This window comes from Balearica regulorum, chromosome 1 (genome assembly GCF_011004875.1).
Source record: "Balearica regulorum gibbericeps isolate bBalReg1 chromosome 1, bBalReg1.pri, whole genome shotgun sequence".
Classification (NCBI taxonomy): domain Eukaryota; kingdom Metazoa; phylum Chordata; class Aves; order Gruiformes; family Gruidae; genus Balearica; species Balearica regulorum.
In genome coordinates this window covers 7,454,376-7,471,291 of record NC_046184.1, presented here as the reverse complement: position 1 = coordinate 7,471,291, position 16,916 = coordinate 7,454,376, and the positions used below count along the sequence as shown (strand labels likewise).

At 45.0% G+C, this 16,916-nt stretch overlaps 1 protein-coding gene across 1 annotated transcript in view; it reads right to left on the bottom strand.

Moving 5' to 3' along the window:
* The window catches only part of CAMK1D (calcium/calmodulin dependent protein kinase ID), a 234,724-nt gene that overhangs the window by 26,968 nt on the left and 190,840 nt on the right, over positions 1-16,916 (bottom strand). The window contains exon 6 of the mRNA XM_075765542.1: positions 9,346-9,421. Coding sequence (XP_075621657.1) covers positions 9,346-9,421 — 76 coding nt within the window. The remainder of the gene's footprint in view (positions 1-9,345; positions 9,422-16,916) is intronic.

The window sequence follows — 16,916 nt, the reverse complement described above, 5'->3', positions numbered from 1 at the left end:
GGAGACACACAGGAGGTGAGAAGGCTTACCCAGCCACCTGCATGGCATCAGGACGGGCTTTGAGCACAGTCTGTGGTCTCTATACTGTGCAAGAGACTGTAGCTGTATAGGAAGGCTTGTTGTACATCTGGAGAGCCACTGGCCACCTGCATGGACCTTTTCTCCAGCACAATGGGGATGAAGAGCTGGTGCAAAGCAGGACAAGGAGCCTCACAAAGCTATCAGGCAGAGGGCAGGATGCATCTGGGGGTTGTGCCATGCTGTGTCCCCAGGCACAAGGAAGAGGATGTCTGGGAGTCACTCCACCTCTGCAGCAGAGCCTGCACAGGCTGCACATGGACCTGCTGCAGTTGCGGAAACACCCAGAGCCTCTCCCTTTCTCACTTCTGCAAGTGATTTTGCTGCCCACATCAAATTGCCTACCTTGCCTAAGGCTAACAACAGTCCTGTCCTGGTTTTCAGCATTTATAATCAGACTTCCCAGAAAATCTAGCCCCAGGACAGCAGGACATTGAACATTATTTGCCTAGTTTGAGCTAAAACAGGCAGGATGCACCCTCCCAGTACTGCAGTCACTCCACAGAGACAGGGCTCCTCCAGCCCTGCAGAGGTGGGAAAATCATATTCAGCACTGCGTTAAGTCAATGCAGTCATAAAACTCATGTGTCAGAGATCCCTCACGTCCAGCCAATGCTGCATGCAGTAGTCTGTCCCTCTCTGTGCAGACAGGCCAGCAAAGATATCACTTCTTCAAGTTTTGATACCGATGTTGCAAAGTGCCTGATTTACCTCTGAGACTGGTCCAAGGTTTTAGCAAACCCGTCCTGCTCACAGTTAAACAGGCCTTTCTGCCTCTATTGTCTCTTAGAGAGATGATGTATTTTTTTCTCTTATCTCTAGTCTATGGTGAAAATTATTCTTTCACATACTTTGCCGATATTGAAATGATCTTTTTCCTACAGTTTTCTTAAACCCTGAGTCAATCAACCTCAATAAATCACTTAATTGGAGAGAGTCAGCCATTATAAACAGACTGAAGATCTAGCTGAAACACTACACTGTAGCAACAACAGCGCAAGGAGGGGGAACTGTAAGAAATGAAATACTCAAGTTATTTATAACCCAAAGCCAGCCGGCTGCCCTGGAGGTTATTTGAACCAACTCAACACTTGAGGGTGAAAGGAGCAATGTTTTGTTGGCTCTGAAGAGCCAGTGTGCTTGATAAATAATTGAAATGCTGAGTGAGATGTTGATCTGCGTCAGATCCTTATTGACCTGGAAGAACTCTACTGAAATTTGCAGCATTATAATGAATCCATTGTGGTTCAACTGAATCAGAAATCTCTCTTTATCTTGCAAAGCAGATGAGCCAGTCCTCATTTGTGTCCCACTGGATGACTGCCATTACCAAAAGCAAGTAAGATAACCTCATGCCAGACAAGCATTTATGTTCAGAGCAGGACTGCCTACCTACTTAATGGGCCCGCGCTTGTGTAGGGGGCTCCATGCAGCAACTCCTACATGAAAGCCAGTGGTCAAGTGACATATGAGAAGAGCCGTTAAAAATGGTGCATTTAAGCAAATATGGATAACGAAGGAAGAACACCTGGTAACCTAATGCAGAAACCGGATCCACAACCATCATCCTACTCTACAGGTATCTATGAAGAACATATATATAACTTGCATTAATGTAGTAAATATCAGCGCTTACATCCCTCATCTTGTGTGGGGATACACACAAACTGATTTTCACCTTCCTCCTCTCTTGTCACAACCCTCAAGATTTTGGGTGCTCTGCTGAGGGCTTTGGAAATGCTGGAGTTGACAGCACCAGCACTGCAACTGTTAGGATGGCCATGGGGGTAGAGATGCCCAGGCTGGAGAAAAACTACCCTCCAAAGGTGCTCAGAGTCATCACTCTGTCCCTCTTCCCTGGGGCAGACATTGGGCTCCATATAAGAACCCTGACAGCCCTTCGTTAATTTCTTGCCTTCCTCAGCACTTTCCTTAAACAAAACCAAACTGCTCTGATAAAGCATTTTAAGGCGAGCAGACAGCACTGTGCATGCCGAGGCACTGGCGGGCTGCTCCAGAGAGAGAAATAACTCTCTTAAAATGTGCACTGTACTAATTACCTTGGCAAAGGTACAAGAGCACAAGCTAGGGCTGCTGTGATTTATACACGCCTGTGGCAGCAAAAAGTAGGAGCAAACTTCTGAGCAGCACAGAGCTGGAGGGCTATAACCCATGCAAGGGGGAGGCGAGCAGAGAGACCCCAGAAAGAGCCCCAGCCCCTCCAGAACCTGTCAATCCCTTTCCTACACCCATTCAGCTCTTCTCCTGCTCCTCTGCATGGCTTGAGTATCTACACGTCTGGGGTATATCTACCTCTGTGTCTGGGAGGTCACCACAGCCCATCACAGCTGTGCATGGTGGAAGGTCTGATGTATGAGGAGTCAGCATCATGCAGGAGGATGTCAGGGCTGCTGTAAGCTGGGCACAGGGCAGAAAACAGACTCTTTTGGCACTGCTTTTCTCTTGCTGGTGAGAGCTTGAGAGGTGTTAGTCACTATTACAGGTAGTGGGCAGGTTGTGGACAGCCCACCTGAGAGTGGGCTGAGTGTAGGGCAAGGGATGGTCCTGGCTCGGCCAGGGATGGGGATGAACCTCCTGCATAGGGGGACCAAGGATGTTCCTCCAGGAGGCAAATTATTGAGGACCTATAGCAGAAAGCATGTGAGAAGGGAGCAAGCTCCTTAGGACAGAGGAGGTGGCATGTGGGAGGGGAACACCAGGGCACCCTGGCACAGATCCTTCCTGTGGGAGCCAAAATAATGACTGTCTTGCTGTCCTGTCCCTTCCCTTTAGGAAGAGACAGAAGTTTTAACATTACTTTAACATTTTAACATTACTGGCTTTGCAGTAAGGGATGGGAAAGCCCCAGTAAATTAGCCTATCATGCAATTTATGGTTGGAGGGAATCTTGCTGGACTTCTAGCAACTGGGCCACCTTCCAAAGTCCATAATAAGTTTTTATTTAATTCTTACAGAATCAAAATCCCAGCGACCTCATTTCCATCTGCTTGGACATTTCTGTGTGAAAAAAATGACCTCACTATCAGAGGTTCTGCTGCTTTTCTTTAGATATGCAGAAATACAAAAATAACCCCTCTGTCTTCAATGTGAAAAAATCTTGCATTGTCCTGGGGGAGCTTCAGGCAGCTATTAGTTGTCATCATTTTCTCGCAGTTTTGCCAAATACAAGCTTTTCAGAATTATTTAGCAACCTTGTCACATCAGCAACACATTTTCCCTTAACCTCCTACTCCCAGTCTTGCCTTAAAAAGGACAGGATGCAGATAAGAAAAACACAGGTGGATGTACAAAAGAAAGACATTGCCAGAAGTCATTTCTAGAAGCCATCAGGAGAGCACAAGAGGAATACCAGGAACCTCTTCTCCTCACCAAGCAGAGAAAGCAAACCCCTGCAAGCTCTCGTTACATATCGGGGGTGATACTAAAGGCTGAATAACCCATTCACATGGTCACTGTACAGCCTGTAACACAAGAGGCACCGGGGTTAGTTTTACAAACAATTTCATAGTGAGATTAGAGCGAAGAATTCAGTACGCGCTGAAAGACCTGAGATGTATGGTGTGGGAAGTCATCCAAGCACTATTTATAGGGATAAACACATGTATTTCTTCTTACTTTGGGAACAGCCTCTCACACTGGCTGACACTGATGCCCTCATGAAACTATGGACATATTAGCATGGGGAATAAAAAATAAATTAAAAAGCAAACAATCAGAGGCAATCATTTGGGGTTGTTTTCCCAGAGTTTAACTGTGTTATCCTGAGCAATCCAACGCGCCTCTGTACATTTTGCTACCACTAGCTCTCCTTCCAGTACTGAACAACTAAGTTATTCCTCATTTCCCTGCTTAGGCTTGTGTGTGATGCCGAGCAGGCAAGAAGACTGACCAGCTTTTCCCAACATGTGACTTCAGGATGATGGTGGAAACTTTTTCTGGCATAACATAATTTGTACTGTCCCTTGTTAATCCTTCCATACAAACATCATTGATGATTTCATGCACATCTACTTGAAAATTAAAAACAACTCAGCAGCAAAGAAGTGCAGGAAAGTATGATCCAAGATTTTCCTCCAGATACTCGTTGTTTATAAATAACAATAACAAACCAGTAATTCTCTTGTCCTACCAGTGAACAGAATCAGATTCGGTCTAGTGCAGAAGAGACAGGAGGTGTTGAGTATGAATAACCAGGGGTTGAGGCAGAGCACTCTGTGGCCCCAGGTGCTTTTGCAGCTTTGGAACATGATCTTCTATTTTTTGCATATGTTAAATCAGTCTTCATTATATCAGGTATGCATGCGATCAGTATTTTAGCTCCCTAAGCTTTTGTAATCCCTCACGTGACCCAGACAGTTCCAAAATCCAGCTGCTGGGAATCCAGTCAAGTCTCTTGTTATTCTTATGTTTTATATTTTTAAGATGAACACATTATCAAAACTACCTTGTGACAAGTAGAAAGCTGAGCTCAACAGTGAAGCTGTTTCAAATTGAGAAATATTGCAACTGGAATAACAGGAAATTTCAGGCTGCTAAAATTAGTTTGTGTGAGTAATGACTTCTCATGCAAAACAGGTTTTGATAAAAACTCCGCCAGTGCAGTCTCTGCAATCTGGCTGTCCTTAACAAGAAGCATTAGAGACTGGCACCAAAACAAAGGTATGCTTTCCTAAGACATCCTTCGCCTTGCATATCACAGAAACAAACATTTGTCTAGAGCGTCAGTGCCCCAGAAACAGTTTGTTCTTCCAGTGTCATAAACTGGAGGCTCTCATGTGACTGAGCTGGTGTCTGGAGGCACTCAAAGCACTTGCCATAATAATAGCTCAAAGCATCTTTAATTTGTACCTGGCTCCCGTGTTGGATTCCCCTGAGTTTCCACCTTCTTAAGTGACAACAGCCTGTTCAGAATGGCTGTGAGGATTTGTGGGAGAGGTGGAGAGGCGACGCAGGGCGGTGTGCTTGAATTGCCCTATGCACAAATATGTCTCCAACTGGTTTGGACATGTGCAAGTAGCTCCAACTGTGCTGACTGTGGAGAAGGAAATGTCATATCCAGATAGGTGTGGTGATACATTGGAATGAATAACTCCTGCTCAGGGCAGGATTAACCACCAGCACCGCACTAGGCTGGCTATGCTGCTGGTGCTGGCGGCATCTCAGCACCATGTTGTGCTGTGCAGGGTGAGCACGCTGGCTCTGCTCCCTCCAGTGGTGTGACAGTGCTGAGACAGCAAACCTAGATGTTAAACCTGTGCCCATCACTGGTGCTATCAGACACCCCAGTAGGGCTACTTCCTACCAGCTTAGGGAAGGAACTCTCTTCCTCTCTGTCTTTACTGTACCCCTGACATCCACTTTCTTATGAGGCCATGTCTGTGGTTTCTGGCTATTCCTGGAAGCAAGGATGAGATCCAGCTCAAGATTAGGACACGTAAGATGTGAGCTGGGTTTCTAAGCTCCCATTGCAGTCAATAGGGATGGAGTCAACGGAGACTGGAGAGTGATGCAAATGTACCATAAAGCAAATGAAACCATACTGTGAAGGCAGGGGGCTGAGTACGGAGCAGGGTGAGATCCAGTAGCCTCAGCATGGGCATCTGGTGCTATTTGACACAGTCCACGGTCTCCCACTTGGCCTCCATCTGCCACTCCAGAAGGAAGGTCTCCGCAGTGCGTTACACTTGCCAATCGCCCAGCGTGGCACTAAAGGCGTAAGTTTAGGCAACTGAACGACACATCTCAATGAAACGACTGCTTACATCGACCCAGGCTAGGTTAAGGTGCCCACATGTAGACTCCAGTGCCACTGGAGAAGCTGTTGAGTGCACAGGACCCTGTCCCCAGCTGGCAGGTATGCCATGGGGCTATGAGGGGCTGGACCATCCTGCAGTCACAGCTTGAGACCAGGCGGGACGCTGTATGTGACTAAACCAGCCCTGAGGCTGGTTACCCCATGAGGATAACCAAAGTGAGCCCTGGAGTGCTGCTGGCTGTAAGAGGAGCTGAAGGATATAGCTCACATGCAGAAGTGTTCAAGGAGATGGTTTGATCTCAGACCCAGTCCCACCCAAGCAGCAGCTGTCTGGGAAACACATTACCATGCTCCTTCTACGGCAACACATTGTTGCCATTCATTTTGACCATACATAATACAAATCAGGTCCTTATTACCTGAAGCACTGAAATCCTGAAAAGGTTTCCTTGTCCTGCAAACATGAATTCATAGGGACTCATTCTTACTGAACTGATTTAAGCCTTCAGGGTTGGGAATTCCCCGTACAGCAAATGGGGAATTTAGATTTGGGGAGTGTGTATGCCTTTCTTGACAAGCCCAGCACATGCTGATTTGGAAAACAGAACAGGAAACAACTGAGCTGAACCTTGCAGAAAGAGCAACCTTGTTTAGGAAGGGGAAAGGTTTATGGATGAGATTGAAACCTTCCACCTATTGAAGATGTGCTCAGTAACTGGGTGGTGGAGGACACATTGTTTAGCACTGCCTCATCCATATTCCTCAGCGAGACACATAAAAGCAACAAGTGAAATAACAACTCTTCCAGCAAAACAGACCTTTGGTGCATGAGCCATGGTGGAATGCCACTGAAAACTTGAAGGAAAGTGGAGCCAAGTTTATCTCCAGGCAATCGGGAGGCAACGGTTCACCCCTCCAGTGAGCTGTCAGATGGACATATATTTTCATGGCAAATATCTGTCAATAAATTGAACCTGGGCAGCAGCTGAGCCTGGAAGTGAGGCAGTGTACTGCTGTCCTGAACCTGCAGCCTCCTTCCTCCAACTCTCTGAAGCTGGTATTCAGCAAAGTACTACGAAAGCAATAGAAAAGACTCTACCGAATTGTCCTGCCATGGCTGGCAAGGACTAAAAATGTCAAAAAACCCCAATCCCTAGGCCTTACATGTTCAAGTGTGCTTGTGGAAGATGACAAGTTTGGGTCAGCACACACCATCCTCATCTAAAAGAGCACTAGGGAATGATGTGTGAAGCAGTCTCTGAGGTATTGTGGCATGTCTGCTGTCTTCCTCACTGCTGTAGCATGTCCCGCTGGGCTTTGCCACTAAGTCAGAATCAGCAGTGTTGATTTTTGCTTTGTTATGCGTAAGTTTTTTGCATCCTGCTGTTGATGGTTGCTCCGAGAGAAATCCATCCCCCTGCAAAGTTTTGTACTCAACAAGTTTTCAAATATTCATGTTGATTGGCAAAACTAGTCATAAAGCTGGGTTTTAAATAAATAAACATACATGCAAATAAATATACTATCTTAATATAAAAAAGTTATTTTGAGTAGCATATAACTTATGCTCAAGACTAAGTGAAAATGTAAAGAATGAACATTTGCACAGAGTGGATAATAAAGCAATGAGGTTTGTCATGGCAAAAATAGTTCTACTACACCATCAAAAAGTTATTCATGTTGACAAGCCATGAAATGTTTGCATAAGGAGAAAGGGAACAAAGTAGGAATGCTTTAATGCTGTGCCTCATTGGAGCTGCTTTTTCCTTCAGTCTTGTATAACTGTGACAGCTGTGTAAAAGGGAAAAATAAAAAAAAAGGGAAAGCACTAGTAATGCTGGCATGAAAAGACATTTGTTTCTGCAGCAAACAGCTACACAGCAGCTCTGTGCTCTCTTGCACAAAAGGAACAGGCTTGTTGTGCTCTGTGTGGCCACCCTGAGTCAGCCCATGGTGACAGCCTGACCTCCTCTCGAAGACCCGCATGAATAGCTCCTGCTTCAAAATCTGCTACACTGCGCAGATGCAACCAATGCAATTGTTATCAGAATGGCATACATGGACTCATGCACCCAAGCCCTGAGCACAGACCATCCCATCAAGACAGGCCCCTAAGATAAAGGGAACCTTTCTACAGTTTCACAGACCACAAGTTCTGCATTTCCTTCTCAACCCAAATATTAGAAGTGATTTCACATACTCATACACACAGAGCTGTATTCAGGTGATGGTGCCCACAAATGTTACAGATGCCCTTCTCTGGAAAGCACTAATGACCCCTGGTACTATGGCATCCCTGTGACCACAGTGGCCAGGACACCTCTCCAAACTTTCCCAAGTGCTGTCGCTAGGACAGGCGGTGGCTTGCCTGCTTCCATAGCTCAAGCACTCAAGGTGGACCCACATCTAGAGTACTGACTGCCCCATTTCATGGAGACAAGTCTGGACATAAGGGAAAACCTTTTCCCCATGAGGACAGTTAAGCAGTGGAACACATTGCCCACAGATCTTGCGCAGTCTCCGTCCTCAGAGAATTTCAAGACCCAACTGGATAGCCCTGGGCAACCTAGTCTGACCTCAAGGACCTTCCTGAGGTCTCCTCCAATCTAAATTATCCTATTAAGCCTTCATGAAGAAGAGTGGCAGGTACTGAATGAGGACAGGCACTAAATCTCCTAAACGTATGAGTTCTGAGACCTATCCACCACTTTGGAAAATGCACAAAAGTCCTGATTTTGTAGCTTTCTCAAGAAACCAATCCCCACTCCTTTGAGCAGCAACTAGTCCCATTAGAGGAGCAAATCTCAGCCATGAACGCAGAGGCTTAATGGCTTGATGGAAGAGTGACAGAACTGACAGGGCAGAAATCAGCTCACCCTCTCCTTTGGGACCTGATGGTTGGATGTGTTAAGGAAAACAATCCCTCATTTTCAGTAAAACTCTCAATACTTTGCATTATGTTCTAATGAGAATAATTCACTGCAGTACATGAAAAGCTCTTCCTCCCTGTAGGGTCGTAGAATGGTTTGGGTTGGAAGGGACCTTAAAGATCATCTAGTTTCCTCTGTGCCATTACCAGGGAGCAAAAAGCCATTATGGTCACGCCTTGAGAGAGGTGGCCCTTTAGGATATGCCTGTAGGCATGATGCTGCTCTGTGGACGTGGCCAAACTTGTTTCTTGTCAAAGCTAACCTGAGCAGGGGAGGGAATAACTTCACTAATGTCACAACCTAGACAAGCCCGTACTATCCAACAGAGTGTAGTTCAGGCAGGAGCAAGGATTTTTGCTTTCGAAGGGTCCTGGTTTGTTTCCTACCACGTCTGCTCAAATTTCAGCCTTTATGTAACTGGGAGGTGTCCAGGGTTCATGTTATCCTGGGTCACAAGTATCAGAGATGAACTTTGTTGGACCAGACGACGTGGGTATCTACATTGAAGGAGAGCATGTTGCAGGTCCCAAACCCGTGACTGAAAACCCAACACATACTCACAGGATGTATGCGATGACCCCGATGGACCAGCAGTCCACGGCTTTGCTGTAGGGTTTCTGGGCCAGCACTTCAGGAGCTGAAAATAAAAAGTGAAACAAGCACATGTTACAAGACCAAACATTCAAATGTGGGCAAGAGGTAGGACAATGAAACTTGAAGCTTCCTGTGACCTTGTGTTGCCTCCATATACAGCCCTTGTATATATACCCTGATGTTTTTGAAACTCATATTCTCACAAAGAAGGATGACTCGTAAAGCGGAGCAAATTCCCTTTTTTCTGACTCCAACGACAGAAAACAAAACCAACCAGAGAAAAATGTATGAGAGGCAGAGGGCCATCACCTCCCTGTCAGAGGTACTTTAGGACACTTGGAGGAAAATGAGGCCGAGCTTTGCACTGGTGCTAAGATGCACATTCACCCTGACAGCCTTGCAGCTTCGTCGCACCGCACTGCCAACCCGGGGATTTCAAGAGGCAATTCAGAAAGTGCAGCATGTCAGGGAGGCGATAAGCCACATCTGCGGGAGAGGAAGGAGAGCTGTCACCATACCTCCAACAACTGCCTGCTGAATCCCGCTGGACGTCAGAGTCAGAGGGAGTCATTTGCCCTTCTGCCTCTGGGAACACAGACACCTCAGAGGGAGAAACAAAAAGCAGCAGGAACTGGACACGTGCGCAAAGGAACTGAACCTTCTGCCTCTACAGCTTTCAGCCACCATAGTCCGAATTTTGCTAGAAGTGAAAGCCTGAGCATTTATTGAAACTTTTGTGAGTCTGCTTTCCTTTCTTACACCAGTGAGAGTTAAAAGGGCGCATTTTTTGTTTGAGAGCCTGGAGTATTATGTTTTCCCTGTTGGGACCTTTCAGTACAAATGCTTAAATCTAAATTTTAAACCCCTGTGACTCTAATCTTTCTCATGTAAAGAAGCTTTTGCTTTTTTCAAAGCAAAATGTCCACAATAATGCAAGAAATCACTGCTTGTGGCATTCCTAAAGCAGACTTGTCACACTGTATTTCCTCTGAGTACTTTGGAGTTCAAATGCTGCAAAAAAATAATGAAGGGGCAAATCCTAGCAAAATATTTCTTTGCTGTTACACCTTTCTCACCTTTCTCTGCTAGGGCTCTTACCAACATCAAAACAGTTAGTTACTTGAAGAATATTGAAAAAAAAATGTGAAACATACAGGTATAGTAAAACTTGAGTCTCACATTTCCTTGCTACATATGCTCATAAGAACTCTTGAAAGAGTTATCTTCTTAAGCTAGACAAGTCAACAATACTAAGGTCAAAACTGTCAGCAAGGAAGGGAACAGAAAGTAATAATGAGAAACAGAAAAGACTTTTTGATGCTTGGGCATGGGAGCTTGTAGAAGAGATTGAAGAGAAGACAGTGCCCGAGGCAGATGAGGGCATCCAGGTTGCATTTCCACAAGCAGTAGAATGATGTAAAGGGTCAAGTCACACTGGGGAGATGTTGTAAAAAGGAAGAAAATCCAGGGGAGTGTGGGTAAAAATATAGTTGGCAGTCAGATTATGAAGATTCTTGAAGGTTGGGATATGCCTCAATCTGCAGTACAGGGTAAATGTTACCCCAGTCTTAAGTCATCCAGCAAACTGAGAGCACTGCATGTGTAAGAAATTAAAACAATGGTTCTGTTCATATACTGTTATTCCTAATATGCTGTTGTAATGTGTGAATACTCCAACACCTATCCACTGTGTGCCAAAGGAGGTTTCTTTCTGCCACACCTATCATGAACGGCTCCTAACCTGGCCCTAGGTGCTCAGCAGAAACCTGCACCCCAATTCCTGAGAAGCCCCTGACTCCTTCCAGGACATGGGCACATTGCTGTAGTCTATCAAGATAAAGGATAAAATGTTCTTATACAATAGGGGACAGAGCTGTTGAAATAGAAAAGGTACCTAGCTGGCACCCAAAACGTAACTCTTTCCCAACAGCTGGGTCAGAGTCTGTGCGTCAGGTTGGTGCTAGTCAGAGAACAACTTGTGATAAAAGAATAAATCATTGGAGAGCCATCCTGTTTGGCTGGCCACTGCCTCCCAGATAACCTGACAGATAAGCTGGCAGAGTCTGGCAAATTTACATTTCTCTTGTATAAAACAGCTGTACCTCAAAGTTGCTCAAGACAACCTTCCCTGACAGCCCTTGTGTCCCTTATCCGGGCTCTTTCTTTCCCAATTCATCAAAAATTGCCTCCAAGTTTTCCTCTAAAAAGAATATTTTTTCAAAGTGTGTATGAAATAGGATTCATGAGATTCCATTTCCTTTTTTGTCCCACCTCTTGTGACTAAATTTTGTGACAAAATTATGCTGAAGAAGGGAGTTCATTTTCCCCTGTCCTTAGGTGATTAGATGTCTTTCAACTCTCTGGTCCTTCCAAATTCCCAATATTTTATTCACATATTTCTTCTACCTTTGACTGTCTGCCCCTGTTTGCGTCATTTTCAAGGCTGGTAAACATTATACATTTTATATCCCCCAAAGAAAATATTATGCAAATGGCTCCTGAACACCAAGGATTTTAGCAAGCTGCTGACATTATACAGATATGCCACATTAACATAACAGAAAACAAATCTGAGATGAGGGGATGTGAACTATATAAAGATTCTCCCTCCTAAAACATAAAAGCTGTGCTGGGGTATTTCTCTCTGTTTTAAAGGAGTGAAGAGCACCGATAACAGACAGGAGCTGCTGTGGATGGTGGCTGTGAAGCAGGTAAGAACACCACAGGATCAAGCCCAAAACAAACATGCAGCTACTACCTCCCCTTTGGTAAACTTTAATGAAGAAAGGCAGGAGGTTTAAATAATTATTTTAAGGCCAAATGGCTGCTTTTGATTTTTGTTCCAAAGAGCAGACGTGCAACAGGAACAGGAGAACATAGCTAAGCATCATCTGTCTCTGATACATGAAAGACAGAAATATTTAATGAGCTGAAAAACAAGTCAGAGGAGCTCAGAAATGATGGTAGATCAGTGCCAAGAGGCAAAAGCAGGAGACACAATGAAAAAAATCCAAGATCTGATGGCATTAAAGGATCAACACAGATGACTGAGGAGACAAAACAGCAATAAGGAGAACAGGAAAGTCAAAGCTCCCATTTCTGGCACTGGGGAAATGGCAGCTGAGCAAAAGCTTCCAGTATTACACCTCCCCAGGGAATCACTGTGCCCTCAAATGCTACGCAACAGTCATCCAGAGATGGGGAAGTCAACGAAGCAAACCTGGACCCTTCCCCAGTATACTGCCCTGTGGATGCTTCACATCCAGGAACTGTGTTTCAGGCCACGTCAGCATTGTTATGGGCAACACACGGCAGGTAAAATGTTGGGTAATGGTCCCAGGGCCTCATCCCACCTGCGGGTACGTGAAGGTGTGCTTCCCGGGGCACTCCACTTCCAAGCCAGATAATCTGTTATTTTACAGCTAGGGATTTTTTGTTTAGTTATGTTTTGGTTTTAATAAGAGAAAAAATTATAAGTCTTGTTTCAAATGGAGGTATTAAGAAAAGGTACAGAACAAGAAAGTTCGGAACCCTTTCAGAGCAGTATGCCCTTACCCCCAGTGAGCACAGCTATGCTAATAAGCTCCCTAAAAATGCAGCTGCTGGAGGGCAAAAACAGCAATCCATGTTCTTGCAAAGAGCTCAAGTGATGGGGATTGCTCTGATACTTTAAGCCTGTTGAACAAACTGTACAAGTCATGAGGGTGCCTGTTCTTCATACCAGCCTCATACTTAATTCATTCTCCTTCACTCCCATGATGGTGCTACTCCCAGCAGATTTTGCTGTCTCACAAGAACTCAGTCTAATGCTATTTTCTGTTGTTTATATGGCTTCCCACAAGCTGTATTCCAGAAGGAATGAGGCATTTGAACAAAGGGTAATGGTTTTGAAGATCCCCATAGGAGTGACAAATCAGCAGGCTACCATAAGTGTGGGAGGAATAAAAAGATCTAAATAGGGTTAAAATAATCAGGGACCAGCTTACATTGGGCAGGGACATAGCTCAACAGGCCAAGCAAATTGGCCTGGTGCAAGCCAGGACTAGTAGTTCAGCTGGTAACTAGTTTAGTGCCTGTTTCATACTTGGGGGTATTGATTGATGCTCAACATGACCCAGCAATGTGCGCTTGCAGCCCAGAAAGCCAACCGTATCCTGGGCTGCATCACAAGTGTGACCAGCAGGTCGAGGGAGGGGATCCTGCCCCTCTACTCCACTCTTGTGAGACCCCACCTGGAGTACTGCGTCCAGCTCTGGGGGCCCCAGTACAGGAGAGACATGGAGCTGTTGGAGCGAGTCCAGAGGAGGCCACGAAGCTGATCAGAGAGCTGGAGCACCTCTCCTGTGAGGACAGGCTGAGAGAGTTGGGATTGTTCAGCCTGAAGAAAAGGTGGCTCTGGGGAGATCTAATTGCGGCTTACCAGTACCTGAAGGGGCCTACAGGGAAGGTGGGGAGGGACTGTTTATCAGGGAGTGTAGTGACAGGACAAGGGGGAATGGGTTTAAGCTGAAGGAGGGTCGATTTAGATTAGATGTTAGGAGGAAATTCTTTACTGTTAGAGTGGTGAGGCACTGGCACAGGTTGCCCAGAGAGGTTGTGGATGCCCCATCCCTGGAAGTGTTGAAGGCCAGGTTGGATGGGGCTTTGGGCAACCTGGTCTAGTGGAGGGTGTCCCTGTCCCTGTCAGAGGGGGTTGGAACTAGATGATCTTGAGGTCTCTTCCAACCTGAACCATTCTATGATTCTATGATTCTGTGATTCCATAAAGAAGGGGAAACGTGAATGGGCTGCATTCATAGCCATGAAATCCAAGAGGGAAGGTGAGTAACGAGCAGTCCCTTTGGGACACCAAAAGGAGATGTTGCCAGCCTCATTACTTAGGACTAGAAGGTACCACCTCAAGAAGATAGTTGGAGAGGAACAACCCTGCACCATTGAGAAGATGGTTGGATGCACAAAGGGCCAACCCACCCCCTCTCCTGAAGCCAGAGATGGTGCAAGAGCAGCATGAGCTCCTCTTCCACCATACAAAGCATCTTCCTCTTGGCGCAAATAGGCTAAGAGGCACATGAAGCAGCTTTACCACAAGACCAGAGTCCCTTTTCCACTAACTCCTGGGATGAAAACAACTTCTTTCTCTCTTTCACACAGTCCTCCAGTGTTTATCTTGTTCTGGATGGCCAAGACTTTGCAGTTTGGTGCTGTTTCCAAAGGACAGAAGGGTTTCAGTGCAGCTCTGTTGAATTCTTGTGCTCCTGTTGTCCCCACTTCATGTTGCTGAGTTGGATTTAGAGAGCCATCATGGAACGTAACGCAGCTACAACCACACGCAAGCAAACCCCTTTTCAGGATATGGCAATGGAGCTGAGTTATCTCACTGTCATGAGCTTGCGTGTGAGCAAACCCTGGTGACAGCAGTTCCCATGCTTTATTTTTACTTCGTTACTCATGTTACTGCCTAAACAACTCCCCGAGTTGCTTTTTGCTAATAAGGATATTCCAAAGGCTTATTGAATATTTTCAAACCTTTGACTCAAAGGATACTGAATAAGTCAAAATTCAACATGGAAATCTAGTGCTTACTTAAATGCTTTGGTCATGAGCAGGGCTAAGAGAAATGCACAGCTTTGATAAGAACTGAAATTGCTACTGGATTTCCAGCAGAGCTGAAAGGTGTGAAATGACCTTTCATAAAACCACTACCAAGAATAAAAACAGGGACTGAGGTGGCTGTAACAGGGACCAACCACACATTCAGGGTCCACTCCAATCCCTATGACAGGGAAATAAAATTTTGCTTGAAGTTGGGTTGGGACTCAGAGCAAGAATTTTAAATCTCAGTAGGATTAAGCTATTAGCCAGCCACAAACACAGTTCATAATTCAGCATTGCTGCAAAAGGAGATCAGATTGCCTGAGACATGCTTTCTAACATTTTTTCCAAACTTTTCTATGCTCCTAAGTGTCTTGCAAGTCTAAGAACCATCTGCAGAAGTAACCAAAGCTTTTGAGAGACCAACTCTGATGGAAAGTCAGTCAGTGAGCCCTAATTCCCAAACAGCCAAAATCTCTTTAGAGGAATTTGCTGAGTGACTGGAGTCACCTCCTGGTGAGTGCCCAACTTGACACACCTCAAGGATGACTCCTTTTTCAGGCAGTTTTGAACACCTTCTTCATCAAAATCAAGTTCCTATAAACAGTCTCAAGCCGAGGAGCCCACAACAGATTGGTAATGGCTTATACAGATCTTGCCCGTAATCACACAGATCACTCAGGGTTTTGAAAACATGACTTCTCCAGTTTAGACGATAGGGTGGGATCCATGCAAGCCAGTCCACACACCTAATTTGCAATGAAATGACCCACACAAGCTGCCTCATCTTACCCAATTTAGGTGCTATCTAAAAGTTGGGTGTCTAGTCCCAGCTCATCACCTAGACTCCTTCCATGTGAAATGGAGAGAAAGATAAGAGTGGTAAGCAGATAAGAAAATGGAAGACCTTTTCATTAGAAGAGGTTGTATTGTCAGACCCCCTCTTCAGTAAGTAAACATTTAGATTTGCACCTTAACAAAAGTGACTCAACTAATTGGGTTAAATTATCCTAACCATCACCTTTTCACCATAGGACCAAAATCTCTCACAAGAGTCCTGAAAGAGTGAGATCTCTGAACTGTGGCAGTAATTTCATCTGTAAGGCAGAGCCTTAAAAGCTAATGTGCTAACGCACTACCAGTTATGCAAATTTTAGGTATACTCTAATTTGATAAGTAATACTTTGATTTTCAGAAAGAAAATTTATATTTATTAAGAAGTTTAATTATAATTACACCCTCCCTTATTCAATGAATTTCTGAAGCACATAAACAGGAATTTAGTGTCTTGGGTACCATCGTACTTGGAGCCGAAACTAAGAAAAGCTGAGGTAAAAACTGAAACAGACGGAGTTGAAAGTATATCCTAATCAGGGAAATTAGATAGAAATGACAGGGGGCTTGCATACTTGCAAATCCTTGCAGAGGGCAGCAGACATCAGTTAAAATCAGGTCTGCTACCAAGTCAGAAGCTTGCGCAGCACCTTGCATGGCAGGATCCGACTGGATCCGTTTCCAGAGATAAAGAAGTATAAACAGTAGCAGATTTTAATGACTTCTTAACCCAGCCCTGGGTGCCTTTGGTGTGTGATACATGCCTAACTTTTTTCCAGGAATTCAAAAGCAAAGTGGTTAAACTGACAAAATAATTAGTTCCTCATAAAATCTTAGAAAATGGGGTTTTCTACATATCTTTGAGGAAAACTGCCATGAATTACGCTGTAAGTGATCGATTCCTGAATGTTTCTTCAATGCTAGGTAAAATGGCTGGAAAAAACCCCAAAAAGAGTTGGCTGAGAGGACACTTCATGGGCCAGCAATGTGGCCCGTGTCTGCCCCAATCCAGATGAGGACATGTATTCGTGTTGTGCTATTAGGAGGAAGGGCTCTTATATTTATTTGAGGGCATTTTTGGCAGGTGCTGCAAACTGGATTGATGCTGGAAG